General features: G+C 40.2%; 1 protein-coding gene across 1 annotated transcript in view; it reads right to left on the bottom strand.

The window, feature by feature from the left end:
• LOC129278129 (centriolin-like) overlaps positions 1–24,154 on the bottom strand; it is a 68,176-nt gene that overhangs the window by 4,832 nt on the left and 39,190 nt on the right. Inside the window, exons 7-8 of the mRNA XM_064110608.1 lie at positions 20,560–20,724; positions 15,321–15,596 (exon numbers count right to left, since the gene is read on the bottom strand). Of these exons, the coding sequence (XP_063966678.1) occupies positions 15,321–15,596; positions 20,560–20,724 (441 nt within the window). The remainder of the gene's footprint in view (positions 1–15,320; positions 15,597–20,559; positions 20,725–24,154) is intronic.

The following is a 24,154-nucleotide window of genomic DNA, read 5'->3' as shown; positions in this document are numbered from 1 at the left end:
TGACTATTTTACGAGGCAATGTCATGCCGAAAATGGTTCATTTTATACTTTGTGTACAAAGTCTATGGGAGAGGAAATTCATAAAAGGGTGATTATTTTTCGTTCTAATTGGTCTGCTGAATTAATTTAGGGTTTAATTTACATGTAGTTGTTAAACAGTCTGTAATGATTTCCACTGAAAAAAAAACAATGAAAAACAAAAGATGAAAAAAACAAAGAAATACATCAGGAAAAAATTGACTTTTGCAATTTATGTTTGTGGAAATCTTTAAATTAGATTAAAAAGATGACATCTGCAAAAAAGAAGAAAATTTGAATCGCGTGAACGACAGCCGAGATCATGGCCCCCCCTCAAATAGCCCAGTCCTTTTAGGGTTAAGCTATGCCTACCATTGTCCTCTTCATTCATTCCTTTCACAATATACATGTACATGTACATGTAGGTCTATACACACAGTCAATAGTATCTTTGAACACCAAATATGAAAATACTTACCATGATTTTCTTATTTACGAGATAACTGGATATACTCATTTGATTTGCTAGTTCATTACGATTAACTTGCACGCCGAATAAAAGTACACAATTTTTCCTGCGCGCGCGCAGCATCTCCCTATGCACGCACTATCCCAAGATCATCACGCAAATAGGCGTCCATTTCCTCTCATGAGCCTGAACGTAAGACATGTTGCCACGCAAGGCGAGGGGTCGGTGGGAGGGTTCAAATGAGTATATCCAGTTATCTCGTAAATAAGAAAATCATGGTAAGTATTTTCATAATTTACATCAATAACTGGGATATACTCATTTGATTTGCTAGACCAACACGGATTCAACGTGAAGGGAGGCATGTCTAGACTAAGAAAGTGCGTAAAAAATAGGGAGATGAAGACACGAAAGGCCGCTGCCTTAAGGACAGAGGAGGCAAATAAGGCCTCATGTGAAGAAAGATCCTTAAGAACAAGGAATTAGAAGAGCGCCAAAAAGGCGGTCCTCAAGATGTCGTATACGACAATTTCATAGAAAGAGCCCAAGAAGAATGATACTAAAGTATCCATGAAAAATCCATAATTTATTGTTCGTATTAGAATCATGGGCCCTCGGCCTAGTGTCAGAAGGAGAACATCATCACCAACTGACTTGATCGTTTCAACAATCCAGCGTGAAAAGATGTCTTGAGAAGCTGCCGCAAACGGCTCGCGCGACAAAACAACCAACTGCACAGAGTTGGGAATTGTCTGAAAAATGGCAAACAAAGACGAGGGTTAGAAGTCACACCTAATCTAGAAGCCAATCCCGGCAACGGTCCGGGAGCGATGCATGAGTATGCAAAGCTTTGTACTGTAAATGGTTATATATAAACAGATACAGGAGGGATCTCGACTGATAAACAGACAAAAGATACCCTGAATACCGACCCAAGAGGGAGTTAGTCAAGCGTCAAGAACGACCGACAGGTGCCATGACGGACTAAGCCATACAAGCTCAACGTTTGAGAAGAACTTAAGAGGTTGTAAGATTCGGATTGAAGGTATTAATCATCCGTAACCGGAGGGATGATAATTGCCGATGATCAAAAAACGATCCGATTTTGTTGAAAATTTCGACAAGAATTGTGATCGGAAGACTGAAACTTGTACGGTTCAGTAAGTGATCAATCAATCAATCCGAGAAGGCAAAAGCGAGGCTAATAAAAGCCACGGTCAAGTCACCGGCTTAATAATTTAGGCCAAGCCGCAACCATGCAAACTTAAGGAATGCGAGATATCTCAGAAGCCCCCGCGTGGGAGAAGGCGCCCAGAATTCGATATCTGTCTCAAATGCGTGAGGGCAGAACATCTGCAGCATTCTGATAGAGAGCTGTGGCAGGACGTTTCCAGCGGTCCGATAAGGACATGGAACGACAGAGAGTAAGGTTGAAGTAAACCACTCGTAAGGCAGTCAATGTGTCGAGAAAAGCGACTGAGTGCCATCCTGTTAATAAGAAAATGCCACGGACCTGCTGTCTATGTAGAATAGAACAGTCTGGTCAAAGCAGCTCAAACGGGCGTGTCGGAGAAAAACGCGGCACGCATCACGACGTAATAAGTGTGATAGACAGCGGATCCCTTTTCTCCCGTACTAAATAAAACACCCGCCCGAGGGTGCAGCGCCCGCGGCGGGAGAGGTGGGCGGTGGTTTGGCTGAAGCAACCATCGCCGAGAGGGCCCATAAGGCTAGGCTGCGATGGATGTCCGCTGAGCGGAGTAATCCCTAGTCGCAGCAAGCGTACGCCAGAGGTGAGCTGGCGAACAATGTCTCTGTCATGATCTTACGTGTAAGCGATGATCAAGAGATGTCGGTCAAGATGTTCTGAACCAACAGACAACGCCAGACATGATACCTCAACAGTTACGTTCCCGACGGAATCGAGTGAGGTAACAACGGCCCTGTCCTATCAAGGTTAGGGACGGAAACTGGCTAAGAGTGTCCAAGTCCTCGCTTGACAAAACAAGCGGAGGAGAAGGGCGAATTGAGGAAAATAATCACCAATATTTCCCTCAGTCTGCGATGAGAACCAGTTGTTTACGAAAACAGCCACAAGGCCTGGTTTCTCTGGTGATCGCAAGGGCAAGCACCGCCGGCGCCGGTTGCAACAGCATGGAACAGTCCGATATCGGTAAGATAAGGAGTTCCGAGAAGCTGCGGGGGGCGGCAAAAATGACGCCCTAAGCAGCGGGGGATGAGAATCTAAGCTTCTAAAAAGAAGAACTCCAGTGAAGTAAATCACTTTCATGGAGGGACTCATCCACAGTCGGCCCGAGAGAAAGCGGGTCGTGGTGATCGTGGTTAGACAGGCATAAGTATGCATACACACACGTATACATTTTATACATAAATGTATATCCACCACGATTACATCATCCTCGGTCACGCAGTGACCATGGTCACATACATAGCATGGAAGGAGGATGAAAGCAGCCTGCGAGGCGACTCAAGTGTGCCGAGTGAAAAAGCTTCTAAAAAAGAAGACAACTCGACACAAGGGCACGGTAAATGCATCGACCGTAGCCCACTCCACACGAGGAAGCGGCGGAGACGCCCGCAAGCTTGACCCACATAGAGGGCAGTCCATCGGATAGACTGTTTGAGCTCGACCGATGGCCTGGTGGCGGACAGTTTGGTGTGAACTCGCCGACCCGGCACGGTGGGTGCGCTCAGGAAGTAGGCATAGAAATGCCGACAGAAAAAACCTGGGGCTTGAAACAAGCCTGAACGCACGCACACAGCCGACAATCTAAAGAGATATATGGCTGTTTCTTTCCACGGAGATGATGCTTACCCGACCGGGAAAGACTCGGGGAACAAGTTGTGAATGTCAACAGGAGGGGTATCTGGCATATAAATAGCCGATTCCCTCCGGGGGTTCGGTGCGGGTGCTGCCGGCGGGGTCCGGGGGGACGACCGATGATGGCAGCTCGGGCAGAGCTCGCACGAGCCGCCCGAATATGAGACAAATAGGTTACAAAATAACCATAATGCACCGGGTGGTGAAGGCATAGCGATTATTAAGCATAGCAGAACTATTAATCGCCGTGACATTCAGATCCGATATTTATGCTCATAAGCTCGGCAGAGCTACGAGATAGTGAGACATACCGCTGAGCGGTGATGGTGCTAATATCGGAGTCGCCCTCACGACAGCGGCGATCGCTGGAGGACGGGTGTCTGTACTAGCCCCGACTCTAACCTTACAAGGAAGAGAAGGAGTTAAAAGTAAAGACAGGGCACCCTTACTTTCGTATAGAAAGTGAGGTTCAGGCCAAAAGCTGAAGGTCCCGTCGCCTGGGCGGACGGTCCGCGGGCGTGCCAGGTTGCCCTCTCAAAAACAGCCAAACATTCTCATGAGAGAAGGAAGGCATGCGGTATGTTAGAAATTCTTACCTCCAATCTACAGGCCCGCCTAGGGGGTAGAATGGAGAGAGTTACCGCTGTAAGAGCCGTTGCCGTAAGCGATGCCCGGTCAAACTGTGAAGCTTGACGTAGAGGGCGAATTTGGGAGTACCTGCATATTAATGGGGGATACCCATGCAGGTAAACTCGCCGACGGCTCCCCGGAGTGCGGGCTGGCGGGAGAAACTCAATCCGCTCAATGCCCGACACCGCCAATAAGACCGACAGAAAACAGCCAAGCGGCTGCAGCGTCCAACCAGCGACATACGGGGGCTTGCCGACTTGCTGGGTGAGACCCATACGTCAGCAGCACCTGTGCATATCGTAAAAACACCTTTCGGGTGAAAGGGCCGGCAATTTCAAAGAAAAGGGCTGGTGGCTGGTGCGAGGCTGTTGATAAGCCCGGCCGTCGCGTAGCGGCGGTCTGTAATGACGGAGAACACGAGGGTAAGAACCCGTAATGCTCGGGACGTGTTGATGCAACCTGTAAGGATGCAACGTCCAGCCGTCCGTCACCGAGAGCTTGCCGACATGTTGGCTTGAAAGCCGCATGTTGGAAGCACCTGCATAGAAACGGGGTCACCGTGTAGGTGAACAGCGTTTCAATAAAAGCCTGGCGAGAGAGGGCAGGTGACTGCTTGAACCGCACGGTGCTTAGCACGGCGGCTGAAGCTGACATGAAGCGTGGGGGAATTTACCCGCACTGCTCGTGGGCGTGTGAAGCAACATGAGAGTTGCGACGCCTGACCCACAATTATCGGGAGTCTGGTGACATAATGGGGGGCGATGCCCGTATGTCGATAACACCTGTGTAATAGCGGGAATTTCCCTTGCAGGTGCGTGAGCCGGCGAATCATGAAATTGCCGGTGACTCTCCGAGGTGTGAGATGGCGAATGTCTGCTTGAACTGCCCGGTGTTTGACACGGCGGTTTTAGCTGACAGAGAGCATGAGGATAAAAATCTGTGATGCTCGAGGGCGTTCTGTTGTAACATGAAGTTACGACGCCTGGCCATCGGCACAAGAATTAGAAAGAAAGGGTCTGCCCGCGAAGCGGGGTTAGCAACCTAGAATTTCTTCTTCTTCCTCTTCTATGCGGCCCCCGCCGGGGGGCAGAAGAGGGCACAAGAGACAGGGGGGACGTGATATCTCGCATGAGAAAAGTCACCCAAATCTGATCAAGCCGTTTAGGCACATGAACGCTAATTCCACGGTTCCACCTTTAAGGGCACGTGGACGCGATTCCACGTTTCCACCCTGATCAGATAATCGTGAGATTGACGGAGTCGAGCTCACGTGTCTCTAGCGACTAGGGGCTGGTAGCCCTTTGCTAATGCTCCCTGAAGGAGACTGACAAAGCATCGAGCCTAGTCTGTGCCGGGAAAAGAGTCCCATGCTCTTAACCCGGACTTGTTGGACCCGATAGCCGGTGGGTAAAGCAGCCCTGGAGGAGTGAAGTTTTCTATACTCGAGGGAGCCTTGGCTATCACCTTTCAGGCACGTGGCCGCTGCGCCACGGTTCCACCCTAAAGCGCTCGGGCACGTGGGCGCGGTTCCACCCTCTTGGGCACGTGGACGCAACTCCACGGTTCCACCCTCCTTTTTCCAAGGCACGTGGAAGCAACTCCACGGTTCCACCCTTTATAGAGCCCATCGCAAAGGGTCTCACTCTCTTGCCCTCATACTCACCGCCGCTGATCACGGGAACAAAATACCATGTCTGGTTCCCTCCCAGCGGCAGGTTTGGAGTCATCAGGAGATGAGTCAAAAGGGCTCATCTACCTGGTAAGTTCTTAGCCTGAAAGAACAAAAGGAGGGTCGAAAACAGAGAGGGGGCGGAGGGGTGGGTGGACAAGAAAGTTGACAAAGCAAGATCCTTTTCAGAAATATTAATAATAAAATTAATAACTTCGGAAAGAACAGGACCGACTTCTTAAACATGAGATCAAACAAAGTTAAGAAGCTGAAGTGAGAAAAAAAAAACTAATTTTTTTTTTTTTTTTAATCAATTACACGTATACATGACGTTAATTAATTAAAAACAGAAACGTCTAAGTCCAAGGACGAAGAGCAGGATCAGAAAAAAAACACACGTTTTTTTTTTTTTTTTTTTTGGACAAGGGAGCTGATCTGAAAGGAAGAAGTAAAAACTTACTTCCCTTAAACTGGAAAGCCGAAAACTCATTAGCGAAAACTTTTTTAAAGGACGCTAATAGAAAACAGGGGGGCTTCCCAAAAATTTTAAGAGAAATTTTTTTCAAAGACAATAAGTCTAAAAAAAAAATTTCAATACAAAAATAATTATTAAAATTAATTAATAATTAAACAATTAACCAATTGGTTAATTAAACAATTAATTAATTCATTAATTTATCAATCAATCAATTAATCAAACAAGAACAAAGGATACATTGAGACAATCAACCGACTCACAAAGGAACAACTTGAAAACAAGTTTGAGAACAAACAAGGACGACGCTCCTACCTGTCCCATAGCCTAAGCTGTGGGGAGGAAATAAAATCAATTCAATTCAAGACGAGGCAAAGGTGCAAGTCAAGAATAATAAAGAATTAAAAAGGATTATAAAGAAAGGGGGCGTCGTATCAATGCCTGCGGCACGCAGGAGGAGTGCGCGGAGCTATGGGGGAGGGAAGCGGAAGCAACCCGTCTGTGAGAAAACGAAACTGACAGTTCGGAACTCACAAGTTTATTTAACCCTTTGCGTGCGGGCCCGCGAAACCGGATACCTCTCCCTGCGGCGGAGCCGTTTTTGTACATTGCTGCTATTTTGATCTGTGGCGGTGTTTTCATAATCTATTGCTAATTGTGCCAAACTGAAGTATTTTCAGGATTTTTAGTAAATGTAAAGATGAAAGATCAGCCTTTTTTCTTTCTAGAATTAAAGGTCTCGCTTCTCAAATCAACAGAATAGTTAAGAAATTTACGAGGAAAAAGTCGTGTTATTTTGTAAAATCTTCATTTTTCCCCAAGTCAATAGCCACTGTGTACAAAATTGCGTAAGGGCAATCAGCACGCGCGGACAAGTCGGGTTCGATCGATACCGCTTTGTTGTCTGCTCTAGTGCTTTTTTCATTGCCTATTGTCACGCTACTCATGAATGGTCTCTTTACCTCCTTGTATTCAGATCATTTGCAAAGTGTATAATTACGACGATAATCCGTTTTGGGTGAAATCACAGCATACCAAATACCTTTATTTTCCAGAATGAATAAAAAAGGGTGAATATATTCACTTGCAAGTACGATGATGATGCTGCGCAACGAAAGTCCGAAACTATATTGTGATTTTTGGCTTCTGGGCTTCAAGACGGTGGCCTCAATATTTCACTAAAAATTGTCCTTGGTTTCTTCTTTTCATAAATTATAGTTTGTAATAAAAAATAATTTTGTTCCTGAAGATTGCATACCAGTGTTCGATTTGTTTTCCTGTTGCAATTTCAAAGAGCGAAGGGGGTAAATGTGACTCAAATCTGAAATCACACCTCCCAACGCTCTCCTCGTCTCGTTCTACGTTTCATTTTTCTAGCTCCCTTTTCCCTCCAAAATAACGATGCTACCGATTACTGTTCGTCACAATGAGAGAAAGTAAATTTTATTATCTATTGAAATTGTAGCATAAACTTTTAGTTCATTGTTAGTTTTAGCGTTTGAACTGATTATGCTTTTGTCGAATTTTCAGTGCAAAAATTTTCACATGGCAGAGAAAGAGAGAATGAGATGAAGAGCTTCCAAAACCTAACATGACAAATTCATTCTATTAAATGACGTGAATTTCAAATTGAGGCGGGGGACTATACAGTGCGTCCCAAAAAAAACTATACACTTTTGAAATGGCTGCCAAATAAAAAATTGAGCATTTTGCTGAAAAAGACTTACATATATGGAAAGCCAATAAAGTCAACTTTCAAATGACACCAAAAAGTTGGAAAACTATTCGTGCTTGAGTGAGCACTGCCCACTGAAACAAAGGGTATGAAAGTTAGGGTGGGCTGGAATTAGCCTTCCAATTTGTGTCAGTTTTTAAGAGACAAATCCTTTTAAACTTGCAAAGTTAAGGGCGTTGTGATAAATTAATGATCAACCATGACCAGTTTTGGTTGCATAAGCAAACTTCATAAATTATTAAATTGAACTTTAATGCATTAGTGAGCATAAATTATACCTTTGGGGCAGCATTTCAACTTTATCATTTGGATCTCTTTTTTGGGCAGCATTTCAACTTTATCATGTGGATCTCAGCAATGTGTTCATGGGAGTCTGGAGGATAGGGGGTGAGATAGGATTTAAGTGGGAGAAGCAGGTTGATGGAATAAGGGTCAACAGAACATTAAGTCCCCGCCCCCTCCCTCTTTCCCACCCTCCCCCTCCCTCTTTCCCATCCTTCCCTCCTGTTGTGAGACTGATGGCTATTGTCATGTATGCGTGAAGTCCAGAGCAGAATGTCGATTTAATGATAAATTCTGAATTGGGGCATCAACTTTTTCCTATCAATCATTGAATCAACAATTTATTAGTAAATCAACTCATTCAATGTGCAATGTGATCAATCAAACATTCATTTTTTTTTAATAAATCATTTCATTAATCATCATAATCATTAAATTTCTTGGTAATGATTCAATAAAAAAAATGACCATCAGCCACCGGTCACTTGGCAGTTAAGTTTTGAATAGGCTACAATCCAGGAAAAGAGACAGAGAGAGATAGAGAGGGGGGGGGGGGGGGCTGGGAAATGGAGGTGGAGAAGGGATGGTACATATGACTATTAATTTGTAAAAAGGACAAAAAGAAGAGGAATGCCCTTTTAACCAAGTCTAAGCATATCTCGCCCTCTTGCTTGTAACAGGTACCATCACATTACTCTGCCTCTCACGAACACACTTCTGAGGTCCACAAGATGAATATGCTACACTAAAATTACAACTCTGGTTCACTCACGCATTAAATTTCAATTTAGTAACTCGTGAAATTTGCCTAAGAAACCAAAACTTATCTTACTCATCAATTTCAGAGATGCCAACTTTTGGAAATCAGAATTAGGGAGGATTTGCAACCGACACCAAATTATGTGCGCGTAGCGCACATCTCGAGCGCGGAGCGCTCGACCCTTGCGGGCCCTGGAAGCTCTGGGTTTCTAGATGCTCTCTGGTGCAATCTGACCCTTATTTTGGAGCATTTCACATGTTTTAAAAAAAACATTGTTCCCACTTTTTTGACATAAAAATAAAAATATCAAATATGCATTTTTACATGTAAAAAAAATGAGGGGACAATAGAATAAAAGTACCTGTTCAACTATAGTAATGAGGAATTATCCTCTTTATTATTATTAAAGCGCGGGTAACGTCTTCCTCCTCGCTGGTCCCTTGCTTGGTGAAATAAGTCAACAGGGTACTAGTGGAGCTCGAAGATCTCGTCTTCGCAATGTCCGTATGCCGTTTGCTCCCTACGTGCTTCCGAATATCATCACGACCTCCGTGCTCAACTTTAATGTCCACGCTGCAAATTGTGCAAAATGCATGGTAGATTCCTCTTTCCGAATACTTGGGTACTGGAGACTGTATTCAGTCTTATACTTCTGAGACCATTTCTTGGTCTTTTTTTGTTGATTTTCCGCCATTTCGTGTCAATATCAACCCATCAATACGCCAAAATCACACACCGATATTCCATCGCACGACTCGACAAATCCAGCGGCCGCGAGCGCACACGCCTCGCAAAGCTAGCCGGGCCTACCGGCCTGGTGCACAGTGGATTCCCGTTGGGCATATCACATGCACCAGCTTTTCGCTGCTCCTTATTTGTCTGCCTTTCACACAGAATTTAGTAGCAGCGAAACGTAATGGAGTTACTACATGCTAAAGTCAGCAGACGATACATGTACTTCCAATCCAATTTGATCAATGCAAAAAAAATCGTAATTTCGGGAGGATAAGGATGGTAATCGTAAGGGCGGGAGTTGGGATGAATTTTCGGGAGCCTCCCGATGAAATCGGGAGGGTTGGCATCTCTGCAATTTAGCTTAACACCCTTAGCTTAGCAAGTTCCAAAGGACTAACCACTCCAAAAAACTGTAAGGCTAATTCCTGCCCATAGTCTAGCCGAGCTTAATCTCTCAGGAGAGAAGGGGGGGGGGGGGGGCTGGGGGGTTGAGATGGAGAGAGGGGTTGCTTAAATGTTCTGTTGACCTTTATCCCATCAACGTACTTCACCTACCTAAGTCATATTACCCCCTCTTCTCCTGACTCTCATGAACACATTGTTGAGATCCACATGATAAAGACAAAATGCTGCACTAAAAATTGCAATTCATGATCACTCATGCATTAAATTTCAATTTAATAACGCATTACATTTTCACAAACAACAAACTGATCACAAATGATCTTTAATTCACCAAATAACCCTCAACTTTTAAGTACCAAACAAAAAAACCTGAAAGAAATTGGAAGGCTAATTCCAGCCCACCCTAATTTTCATACCCTTTGTTTCAGTGGGAAGTGCTCGCTCAAGCATGAATAGTTTTCCAACTGTTTGGTGTCATTTGAAAGTTGACTTTATTGGCTTTCCATATCTATAAGTCTTTTCCCCCAAAGTGCTACAATTTTTTATTTGGCAGCCATTTCAAAAGTGTATATTTTTTTTTGGGACGCACTGTAGTATTCTAATTCTTTATAAGTAAATATTTATGCAATAGCAAAAGCGCACATAATGGTTTACATTATACCTTTTTGTTCTATTTCCTCTTTTTCCCCTTCCATTCTTTCTGTCGATTTATCATTCTCCTATACATGTATCTCGATTTGCATTTTCTATTCTTTTTTAAAATCTCACTTGCATCTTCTTCCATCCCTATGGGTATCATCACCCAGGGGAAAATTGTATTTTTTGTGAAGAAAGCGCTGTCATGCTCAAGAAAATTTTCTTGGCATGTCTTAAGCGCCTGCATGTTTTAAATAAGTAAACATTTACTTTTTTATTGTTACTGTCGTAATATAAAAAGCAGTATTCCTAAGAGCTTTTTGTATCGCTAAATACGAGAAGCATTCACTAGGTCATCCTGACGAAATACACCAATCTTCCTTTTATTCAGGGCGTTGGCTATTTGTCCCCTGCTCTTTTTATAAGGAATTTGTTTGAGCGTCCGCCATGACTTTCTTTTGTTCATTTTTAAAAGAGCAGAGGATAAACGGCGTTATTAATTCCTTTATTTTGTTTCCTTTGAAATAGAGGACAAAAATAAGAGCAATATTGGATGAGAGAACGAGAGAAAGCGGGGGGTGGGGGTTCAAAAGTTTTCCAGGGGCTCGTATTATATAAAATTTGTTTACAAATTTTCAATAGCACTTGAAAGCTACTGAAACCATTTTATTTAACTGGCGGATGGTAATTTTTTTTTTAATTATTGCGCATTTTTCAATATAAAATGTGCATGTATAATGTATTTATAAAACGGTACCAATTAAAGATTTCCTCGTTTTCCCTTTTCCCTGGTTTCTAACCTGTAACTGAATGTATTATCTATCGCTTTCATTCCCTTATATCTATCGTCTTTCTTTATCCCCTCCCTTCTACACCTTTTTTCTCTAAGTTCTTCTCATTTAAATAATATCTGTATCGTCTTCTTTCTTCCCGATTTGGATTACGAGGTATATACCTGCCCCCATCCCCTCAATCCTTTCTGATTTTTCTTCTCAGTACCTGTCATTTTACATTACATCTAACGTCTCCCCCCCCCCCTCTCTCTCTCTTAATCGGAAACGGTTCCGAGAGAATGCCTCGTTTTTGGCAACTTGTATTGATCGGAGATGGTTGCATTTGTGGGCCTCTCGTCCTATTGCATCGTGGTCATCATGTCGAAAATGTTGGTGTTTTTCCCCCCTGTTTCTCAAATAATGTCCCGAAAAACCTTTTAAAATTACTATTGTAACTGTCAATTCACAATAATTTCTATATCATCTTCCATTTTCTATATTGATAACGTGGGTAGATATCTTTCGCAAAAGACAATATGATGATGATGATCATCATCATCGTATAAAAATGCACGACTAAACTATTTTTTTGTGAACTTGGGGCTTAGGGTTATGGCAAGACAGAGGCCTCAATCTTTCACTAAAAGTAATTTTCTTTTTTTAGATTTTTTCATAAATTTTATGTCTCATTTAAGTCGATTTCCCACGCAGATATCATAATAATAATAAAATAATCTTGTTCCTGAAGTTTGCGCATCGGTATTCGATTTATAATATCCTGAAATTATTTAAAAGAGTTAAAAGAATAAAAGTGACTAAAATTGTAAGTCTGAAATCATACCTCCCGACTCTCTTCTTGTCACTTTCTACGTTTATTTCTTTATCTTACTATTCCCTCAAAAAGAGCCAAGCAATTACTGAAAGTAACAGAAAGTAATTTTTTTCTTGAATAAATTATAGCATCCGCAATCATAAGTGTTTTTTATTTGTTCTTTCGTTTTGTTCGATTGTCTCCTTCGTTCTGTTCTATTGTCTCCTTGATTTCACAACCGAAAATAAATCATTAAAAAAAAACATTCACAATAGTTAGAATTCATTTTTGTCTCCATCGTTTTAATCGTTCAATCTAATAGTACAGAGGCGGCGGAGTTGGTAGGTATTTTCAGTCCTCACCCCTTGCAGCAAACATGTACAAAAAATCCGAAGTCTATATAAATTTCTGATTTTTTTTTTCGGCCGGTCCACTCCCTCCCACATTCAGTAACGAAAGCAATTTTTTTTCCCTCTATGAATCTTTTCTACCACGCTATTCGCCGGTAAAAAAAAGGGAGAAAGAAATTGGCAAAAAAGTAGGAAATTCAATAAAATTTTGGTCGGTATCAACATTTTTTTTTTTTTTGGGGGGGGGGGGTGTAGGTTACACATGAATAAAAGTTTGTAGGATTGAGAGGGTTCTATCGGGTGACACGCCAGACAAACGTGTTTTCTTTATAGGGGTGCCTTAGCGTAATTTCTCATCCTGTATCATTCTATTTCCTCCAAGTTCGCGCGAGGAAACTTTTAGTTCTTTATTGGTTTTATCATTTGAAGTGATTATGATTCCGTCAACTTTTCAATGCAAAAGTTTTCATCTGGGAGAGAAAAGAAAATAAGATGAAGAGCTTCTAAAACCTAACCTATTATAAATTCATTCTGTAAAATGATATGAATAAACAAATTGTAATATTTTAGCCGCTTCATCCCCGTCCCACAGCTCAACCCCTGTACCATAAAAAAAACATTGCTGTCCCTGTATAACATCTTTTTCCAAACATTTTGGTTTAGATGCAAACCATGGTAAGCGCCCCAAATGCGAATTTTGGGGGTCGTAACGGGGAAAAAGGGGGCCAGGACGGTCTTTATTCTTATCTTTTCCACCGCGTTACTCGCAATTAAAAAACAGAAAATCGGACAGAGGAGACAAACAAGCAATATATGAGAGTGTAGGTCAGAACATTTCCATCGGGGGGAGGGGGGGGGGGGGTCAAACAAGAACAATGATAAACAGTCATCAGTTTGGCAAGGGTCTGAGGACCGAGTTGCAACAAATAAACGTTGTGGGATTTTTTGAAGTAATCTAACCAAAAAATAAAGTCATGTTGTAATTCGTTTAAGTAGATATTCATGCATGGAATTTTTAGCAAAAGCGCACTTGTCTGTTCCCCCTTTTATCACTGTATCTCATTCTCTCTCGTTATCCCTGACATTTGAACATATTTTTTTCGATAATTTCCCTAAATAATTATTCGTTCATCCTTATATGCATCATCACCCAGCCGGGAAGCGCCTTTATGCAATATGAATCACTGACGGCTGTCATAAGCACCTGTGTTGTCGGTAAACGAGACCTTTTTTTTTTGTAGATACGGTATGTTGGTCGAAAAAAAAAAGATTCATAAAAGCTTTTTGTATTGCTAAGTACGAAAAGCGTTCAATGGGTCATCCTGCCGATAAACACTAATCTTCCTTTTGTTCGGGGCGTTGACCATCTGTATCCTGCTCTTTTAGGAAGGAATTTGCTTGAGTGGCCGCCCAGACATTCTTTTGTTCGGGTAGTGCCGATATCATGAACTACATGGACGTTCCCCTTTTGAAAAGAACAGAAGATGAATGGTGTGCTAAACTGCTTTCTTTTCTCTTTTTTTTCATAATAGTATAGACAAAAAATAATGAGAAGAAGAGGGATGATGGGGAGGGAAAAAGTTCAAAAGTACACCGAGATCAGCTCAAAGTACTAAGACATTACAAGCTTTTTGCTTTTCTGAAAATGCAATCAATCGATGAAACCAAGGAGATATCATTCTATCTAGAGTGATATCTTCTTGATTAAACAAATAAGACGAAAATGGTGAATAAACGCGTAGCTTATTACGTGACGATCTTGCAGAAAAGATGTTAGCGTATATCTATCAGAACAACGATATGGATCAAATCACGTGATCAGGCCTTATGCGCGCGCGTACGTGCTCGTCACAAAGTTTATCCTTCCCGTCCGACTCCAACGAAAAAATCGGGTAAAGTTGAAATGATTTCCTATTTTTCTGGATTTTTCCCCACGTAGCTGTATATTTTTTTCAATCTGTTATCGAAATATGTTTATAAAGTAAATAGTGGCAGAGGTTTTAGTACATAACAATTACGAAAAAGCTGAAAAACTTCATTGAATTAAACCAAACATTTCTCGGCTTCTGTAGAAGCCCGTCGTAGCTAAGTGAATGACTCGCTGGGCTTCTGTGGAAGCCCGTCACACGCAAAGGGTTAAAGAAAAACGTGAATAATAACACGAAAGCTCCATGCACTAGGATATAAATGAAATCAATCTAAAGCCGAAAGGCAAAGGATTGAAATAGGCTGTAAATACATAGATAAATATGTAAACAACGGACACTTTTAAGAAGTAAAGTGGGAGTGTACTTAGCTAACGTCTGATCACGACGGCAGGCGAAAGTAAAAGAGGAAATGGACGCCTATTTGCGTGATGATCTTGGGATAGTGCGTGCGTAGGGAGATGCTGCGCGCGCGCAGGAAAAATTGTGTACTTTTATTCGGCGTGCAAGTTAATCGTAATGAACTAGCAAATCAAATGAGTATATCCCAGTTATTGATGTAAATTAAAAATCCTATGAGACAATAAGCTAAAGAAGCTGTCTATAAAGATCCCATGTCTACAGTTGTCACTTTTTAAATTTCACTTGGGTTCCCTTAATAGACAGGTTCAATTTTATTATCATTACCATTATTATTGATACTATATTAAACTGTACCTTGGGATGTAACATTTTCTACTGGGTAAGTCGGTTTCTGTTTCATATTAACATCAAGGGAATAGTTTTGGGGTTCCACAGTACATACCTGTAGAGCTTCTAGCTGGGTCTTCTCCAGCTCTGCCAACTTTGCTTCATGCTGCATCCTAAGTGCCTCTAACTCTGTCTTCTCAATGTGAACCATCTCAAGTGTGTGTTTTAACTCTACTTGCTGCTTCTCCATAGCTGACTTTGCATCATGAAGGGCACCCTCAGCATCACTCACCCTGGTTTGAAGAAAGGAGAGCTCATCACGCCGTTGATCTAAAGCCTGGCTGGTCTCCTGCCGCTGTCGTCTCAACCTGTCCAGGTTGTTCTTGGTGTCCTTGGTGCAAAAGAACAAAATTCCCTAAATTCACAAAGGTGGTATGAATTAATGGTTTGAAACCATGATTTATGTAGATTTCAGGAATTAATTGCGTTTAATCTGGTGCATATTTTGAGTAAGAGTCTGAAAATACATGTTCCCTTTCATCCTAAGGTGCTAAATTCGTGCTCGTTACTAAAGATCACAGCAATAATTAGTGAGATAATTATGTAAATTAACATAAGCAGTGGGCTCAAACTTCATATACTTATTAGCTACGGAGAAAAATCTAGAAAAAAAAGGGCAAGGAGATGCAACATTATAAAAAAATGGAGACCTTTTACTAATTTTGAACTAAGTTGAGACTTGCTTTCATTTGTAACATATTTAATTATTTACTTTATTTTCATTACGATGAATATTGATGTATCTTGTTGTACACGATGAATATTGTACATATATTTTGTTTTATTGAAGCAATAAAGATTTAAAAAAGGAAAAAACTTCTGAGTAAATCCTGTTGCAAGCTGATTTCACCTATTTCCATGTGAAAATTGTCTGAACATGAATTTTATAATTAAGTTTTTAATAAAGCTATACCATTAAGACAAAATGAGTAGGAAATAATTTTCAATGTATAATAATAATGGTATATTTGCCCAGGGTAGACAGCAGTGAAAAAAATACATGGGGGCGGCGGGCGAATTTGCCCCGGAAATGCCTGAAGTCGCCCTAAAAATCAACCAAAATCATGCTTTTGGGGGCGACATAAAATCTGAATGTCGCCCCCGAAATTATTGCCGAGTGATAACAACTCAGCGGCCCACTAGCACCATATGCTCGAGCTCCGCTTACCATTTAATAATCATCCAAAATCCACACTCAAAATAATGAATAAGCCTTGAAAATAGTGAGGAGTGCAGTTTCAAATTCCAAAATTGCAACTTTTTTCTGTACCACGTATACACATGGTACCAGGTATGGAAAAAAAAAAAATCAATGCAATGATCGGGAAACAGTTGCATATACATGTATAGGGGTCAATTATGACTACCACCATGTGCAATTTCTAATGCACATGTTTCCCCTACAGATATCACAATTCTGTGATAAAATAATTCGAATTACACAGGAAATAAATCCCAGAGTCTAATAACCTAACATTGGTGAGTTTTCATTCGGCTTTGCTTTTCAAAACAGCCTAATAACATAAAAAATAACTTAACTTATTTATTAATTATAACTTAAAAATCATTTGTTTTATTTTTCTAGGGGATGAGGTAAATATCAGACAATAAATCATCAAACAAAGCTCCATCTATTTTACAAGGCACGCACGCATTGGCGCTTGTACTAGCTAGCCAGTCTGAGCTCTGTCCCTCTGCCAGAGCTCTGGGGGACAATTCGCTCAGTAAAGGCCTCAATGATGGTGATTTTCTGTTTCAGACAGAGTTTACATTTTAGGTATATTATTCAAAACTGCCAATAAAGTTTGATGATTTCTTCATTGTCATGTACATGTATATTTAAGTTCTTAATGAATACATTCTCACTGAATTTAGACTCCCCCATAATTTTCATGGAGATCTGCATTTTCAAAAAACTTCAGGAAAAGTTAGGGTATGTGGGCCTTTATTACATATACATGGCCGAGTACAGGGTATTGTACTGGAATAGATCGAGTAGAAATTAGATATTGAATTCATTTATGTCCAAGTCCAACTCACAGTCACACACACTCACATCCAAGATTCTAAGCAAGAAAAAAAAATAACTTAAAAAATCATACAATATTAAACATAAAGTAATAATTCATTAATTAGTGAACAGGTACATGTATTCCTCAAAATACAAAAAAGTAGCATTTAAAAAGAGCCTCCGAAATGCAAAAAGTAGCCCCCGAAAGGTAGAAATGGAGCCCCCGAAATTTGACAAAAAATTTAAAATGGAGCTTAGAATGGAGCTTGTGAAAAAAAAAAAATTTCCCTGGTAGACAGTTCACTTCCGAAAACTGTTCTTCAGGGGGGACTGCCAAGATGCTCAAGCAGTCAATGTCTTTCTACCTGGTACCTACATGTATTCAAATCAACTGGGTTGAGTGCAGCACAATGTGGGTAAATTTCTTGCTGAAGGAAAACATGCCATGGCTGGGATCGAACCCACATCCTTCAGATTGAAAGATGAAAGTCATAACGAATAGACCATGAAGCTCCCATAAATCATTCAGTAGATCCATGTTTGATCTAACGGTACAATTACTTTGCTATAAATATTAGATAAAGAATATGAAATCTTGCAGTGCTATTCATATTTAGACTAGACTTTATATGTGAATCAAGTTTCATTTACATGTATAATATGACCAAGCAGGTTTCAACTCTGTGTAACAGAATTTCCTTCAAATTAAAGTGCCAATTCAAGTTATTGGACCTGCTGTACAGGCTAACTCAAGTTAGGCCATGGTCTAACCATGTACTCAAAATATGAGAAACACTGTTTTGTGTAGCAGAGCATGCCCTCAGTACAGGTCATGATAATGGATGAGATGATGCCCAAGTTACTGAAACTAACTTTTGGAAAAGAAAGGTGAAAGAATCACTGTGGATAAATCCAGTATTGAATAGAGACTCTGAAATATACATTGTCTCCTATCTTCGGTCCAGTGATCAAGTAATACAGAGATACAGACCACCACAGGCAGCAAACTTTGTGACTGATCAGTTGGCTTGAGAAAGTCCACAGGAATGGACGAAAGCTCGCCCCATAAAAATTAAAAGGTCGAAGGTTAAACTTTATTTAATCAATCATCAACAGATGAAAGTTTTCTGTATTATAATATGTTTTGTATATATTTCATGTTTCTTCTGTTCACTTTACTCTTTTCTTACTGGAGACGCAAACTATACAATTATTCCTAGAAAGATATGAATAATAGAAGTGTCAACTAGGCCTGGGACGAATACACTTTTTGCCATTCGATTGTTTGCCAGAGTAAACAATCGATTAGTTCGATTAATCGAGATTCCTGGAATATCAGAAATCACACACACAAAAATTGACCTACTTCCATGACCTACCGGTAGCTGCACTAACTGGTATGATGAGAGTGGAACTTGAAATAAATGCATTGTATGTACATACAAGAAACATGTACATTTGTCATTTATCCCGCCCTCACTGCACACAATGAACGAATAGTAAAGGAGATTGAGAACTGTGCGTGACCGCTATATGGTGCATGGATGTGTTGTATGTATTAGCTATGCTTGCACTTGCTCTGATATGTCATAAATCCCGCCCATGAGTGCACACAATGGACGAATAACAAGGAGTTTGAGAACTATGTGCGTGACCTCTAGAATGCATGGATGTGTTGTATGTATGTATGTATTGCGTATGTTAGTACTTGCGCTGATATGAACATACATGTACATGTAGGTCCCGCCCATGAGCCCATTCAAAGAACGAATAGCAAAGGAGATTAAGAACTGTGCGTGACTGTGAATGGACGTGTTGTACATGTATGTACTACGTATGTTAGTACTTGCGCTGATGCAAACGTAGATCCTGCCCACAATTGTGTAACGCAGAGAAGGGAATTTTGCAGGGGCCTATTTCGTGGGCGGTTCCAGTTGGTTTAGGCTCTGCCTCAAAACAACCTCGTACAGTGACAATGCTTTCGCGCACGTGGTAAGTCACTGATATTGTTTGAGTGGGCGGGTACAACATAATATAGCAAGCTCGATAATGAGGTGTGGCTTCTCAGGACTGATTCGGAGGATTCGCGTACAAGTTAACTATTATTACAATATGGGCGTATTTCTTAGCGCTTTTGGAATGATTATTGGGCATGGCTGTAATCACATATAATGAGCAAACTGAGCTCACCCGACTCAGTGAGTCCAGCACAGCGCCTATAGAGACGTGCACATCAGCCCAACACATCTGAATTGTGCGCGGTGGCCGCGGCTTAGCCGTCATTGTGTGTCATGAAAGAGATACGATCTTTGGAATTCGTTAATTTTAGCATAATGTTCATTTGATATCTTGCACTTTGTTTTAAAAAATCTAAGTTTACAGTCATGTACTTTTGATAATCGAATGTTTCAAATCAGTAATCATCATCTGGCGAACATTCGATTAGTGTAAAAAGTAACATTCGAGTGCCGATTGTTGGCAAACTGATCGAATGCTTCGATGGATCAAATTTTACTCCCAGGCATAGTGTCAACTGAATGAATCCTGTTCACAACTGACTTTCCTGAGTTAACAAGAACTTAAAGGTCAAGTCCACCCCCAAAAAATGTTGATTTGAATTAAAAGAGAAAAATCGAACTAGCATAACGCTGAAAATTTCATCAAAATCGGATGTAAAATAAGAAAGTTATGACATTTTAAAGTTTTGCTTATTTTTCACAAAATAGTGATTTGCACAACTAGGTGAAATGCATATCTGACAGACGATGATGTCCCTCACTCACTATTTCTTTTGTTTTTTATTGTTTGAATTATACAATATTTCATTATTTACAGGTTTGACAATAAGAACCAACTTGACTGAATAATATAGTATTAAACAATGCTAATTCCACATGTTCAGGGAGAAAATAATCGTTGTTTCACTTGACAATGAGGAGAAAATTAAAATATTTCATATTTCACATAATAAAATACAAAAGAAATAGTGAGTGGATGACATCATCAGTCTCCTAATTTGCATACCGACCAGGATGTGAATATAACTGTTTTGTGAAATTAAGTGAAAGTTTAAAATGTCATAACTTTCTTATTTTACATCCGATTTTTGATGAAATTTTCAGTTTTACGCTTGTTGGATTTTTCTCTTTTTATTTGAATCAACTTTTTGTTGGGGTGGACTTGTCCTTTACGACCAGAGTTCAAAGTGAACCCTTGGTCATACTCTGGGACCCACTACAATGTATATATTGAAAAAGGCAAAAATAAAAAAGAGCACTCTTACTTTGACTTTTTGTTGAATTGCAGCTATCTCACTTTCACCTTCTTGCAGTGCTGTAACAAGCTGTTGTTGATGTTTGTCAGTTTCACAGGTCAAAGTTCGGAGGTCAGTTTGCTTGGCTCCTATCTCTCTATTGACCTTCTCCATGGCATCTTGTTGTTCATCAAGCTGAAAGATTAATAAGTTAATTAACTTGTTGAACACATATAATTTTAGAATACATACTTCAAGAGATCCTAATCTTGAGTTCTCTAGGCATGGGGCTCAATGGGACTAATGACTTTACTTTATAAATGGTTATGTAATGGTAACAATTTAAAAATTGGCAAGTTTTGAAATACATTTTGTTGATATATTTTCAAAACTGTTAAAGGAAGTTTTAAAGCTAGCTAATTTGAGAAATGAAAGCAGATCATTTTCAACCCTTTTGGGAAGACTTGTGTAGTGTGCACTCATTTCCACTTAAATAAGTATGGAATAGGCTATTGACAAGTACAGTATTAGTTTTTAAAACCGTAAGTTAATATACTTTATACCGACTACTAACAAAATCTGTACACCTTTGCTTTTGCATGTACTCAAAATCACAATTTTGTTTTGAGATTCAATCTGGATTGAATAGTTATGCAAAATGCAAACGATTTATACATGTAGCTGTAATGATTGGAAATGTTTATTTTTGGATTCTGAGGAGAACCATTTTCTCACATGAATTTTTTGAATTTATTAATAAACTTCATTCATATGGCATGAATATTTTGTTTTAAACTATATACAATGATAACAAACAAAAACATTCATTACTGTACATGTATGTCGTATAAATCAGTAATACATCAATACATAGATTTCCAATTATTATAAATATATACATCTATATACAAAGAGAAATGACGAATTGAAATTTACAATGTAACATAAGGAAGGTGTAGCATAATGCAATACATGTATACATAAGTTATCTAATTATCAAAAACAAATCAGGAAGTAAATAAATGTATAACGTTAGAGATATATCTTTGGTAATGGTGGCTTTGGTGGATTTTAGATAGCTTGAATGAAATTTAAAAAGAAAAATGCACTTGATGTTAAAACTCACCCCTTTTGTTTATACCGGTAATCGCTTTGAAGAACTTACAAAAATTATCAAAAATTACCAATTATGTTTTCATTATCAAGTTTCATTATGAATATAAAATTGTCTTCAATTTGTCTTCACATGTATACATTTTGACCAGACAGAAAGGTCTTAATAAGTAGATTATAACAAATGAAAAGTTCATGTTGCTAATAACTTGATTTCGACAAATGCATGTAAAAAATAATAGAGAAGGAATTTTGTGCATTTAGAGCTTTGTCTAATAAGGTAGGGCTCAACATTAGCAGGCGCTCAGGACACATGGGCGCCTAGATCAGACCTTCGGGCACTCAAAAAAAAAGAAAGAGAAGAGTTCTAAAGCCAAATTTTCAGAAACGATTCCTCCCATCAAATAAATTTTCAAAATGTGTCAGAGCTTACAGAACAGAGAAGAAGCACTTCTCTCAGATTTTCTGAGAAATGAGATTTGGCAGAGGCGCAAAAGTGTATGATTGGTCTAAATCCAGTCTCGAATCAATTCTAAAATCAGTGCTCGCTCGCTCGATCAGAATGCTCAGTAGTGGGCATATTATTTACTAACAAGCTATACTTACCTATACCATCTCATCAAATTTCTATTCGTTACCCCGACTCGAATAGCCACCGGTAAAAAAACTCCCCGAAAAAGGCTAATTGCAATCAGGTAGCCCGGGAAACCCGTCACGGAACGAGACCCATAAAACCTGCTTGCCGCATATAAGCCTCCTCTTTCATTGCCAAGGAGGGGCGAAGTCTGCTGGGGAGGACGGGTGGGGAGTTATAGGTAAGTATAGCTTGTTAGTAAATCAGAATGCTCACTACTGAGCATTCTGATTTACTACACTGCGCTCCTATACCATCTCATCAATTTGCTAGAATAGCACGGAAAACCTGGAGGAGGGGCAGAATTGAGACCCTTACCAGATATGTTAGCATAACAACGATAAAGATACCGATTGACTATAAAATGGAGTAGTCTCCCAACTGGAGAAGCTACTCTATATAGGAATAAAGGGATATTAATATCATCAACCTCGTTAATGAAATATATCAACTGGAAATAGTCTAGGAACGATTAGGACAAGACAGAACCGCAAAGGCAAAGCCTGTGTCTCGGCTAATTACATCAGATAAGTAATAAGATACAAATGTATTGGAATTGGTCCAATAGGCTGCCTGGAGGATATCCTCCATAGAGGTACCCTGAAAGAGCGTCCAAGATGCTGTTATGCCCCGTGTAACGTGGGCTCTAATGGACCCTGATAATATGGCGTCCTCTCCACCCGACCTGATCCCCTGCACTAACCATCGAGAAATTGTAATTGGACTAACAGGGCCGTGAGGTTCTTTTGAACTAATGAACAGTTGGTGGGAAGTGCGAATACACTTAGTCCTATCAATGTACCACTTAAAGGCACGTACGGGACACCATAACCTATCTTCGGAAACTGACGAGAGATTGCTAATCGCTGGAAGAACAATTTCACAGGGTTTAGATGTTTCTTTTTGATTCTTAGTTAGGAAACCTGGTCTAGGGATCAAGCGGACTCTGTCCTTCTCCCAACGGATATGACCCGGCCTTACTGTGAGTGCATGAAGTAAACTATGTCTTTGACCTGAAGCTATAGCCAACAAGAAGGCTTTCTTAATGGACAGATCAAAGAGGGAGCATTTATGCATGGGTTCAAAGGGGGATTTGGCTAGGGCCCGCCAAAGAAAGAAAGAGTCTTCGGCTAGGAGGATTTTGTGAGAAAAAGGATCTTGTTAGTCTGGCAAGGACAACTGAAATTGAGATAGTCTCCCCATTAGAGAAGTCTGAATGAATGGCTGCTATGGCTGACCTGTAACCCCTTATGGAGGAGATTGATAAACCTTCGTCAAATAATAGAAGTAAGAAATCTGCTATCTTACCTAAAGAGGCAGAGGTTGGATCAATCTGTAAACTGCCACACCACCGGAAATATCTCTGATGTCTAGAATCTTAAGTGTTCTAATTATGATGTATATTCATGCATTCATTGTTTTCTTGAAAATTCAGTGTGCTTCTAGAGCTTTGTTTACAAATGATATTGTGCAAATTTCCTGTAGAAAAATTTATGACACTGATGGATTTCCATATAGTTATGATTGATTGGATCAATTGTAACTCTTTGTAAGACGGGGCCCTGGTTTGTGAACAGACCTGTCATAGCATCACAGGATGTAACCTTTCTGGAGGAATCCCCAACAAATCTAGAATTGTCTTTTCTATCCTTTTCAAATAGTAATTATGGATAGAAACCTCTTTACACAGCATTTGCTCAACCCTTTTAATAGTTGTTGGATTGCTGCAAGGTCCATAGTGACTTAATTGATAACATCATACAAAGGACTTCTTAGATCCAAACATCGAGGACTCCACGATCAAACCAATGACATTTGCAGAGTAATGAATATCATACAGATGTTGATGTTGTGGAGTGTTGTGGCCCAGTGAATTAG

The sequence above is a fragment of the Lytechinus pictus genome, chromosome 15 (genome assembly GCF_037042905.1).
Source record: "Lytechinus pictus isolate F3 Inbred chromosome 15, Lp3.0, whole genome shotgun sequence".
NCBI lineage: Eukaryota > Metazoa > Echinodermata > Echinoidea > Temnopleuroida > Toxopneustidae > Lytechinus > Lytechinus pictus.
This window is presented reverse-complemented; position numbering and strand designations above follow the sequence as displayed.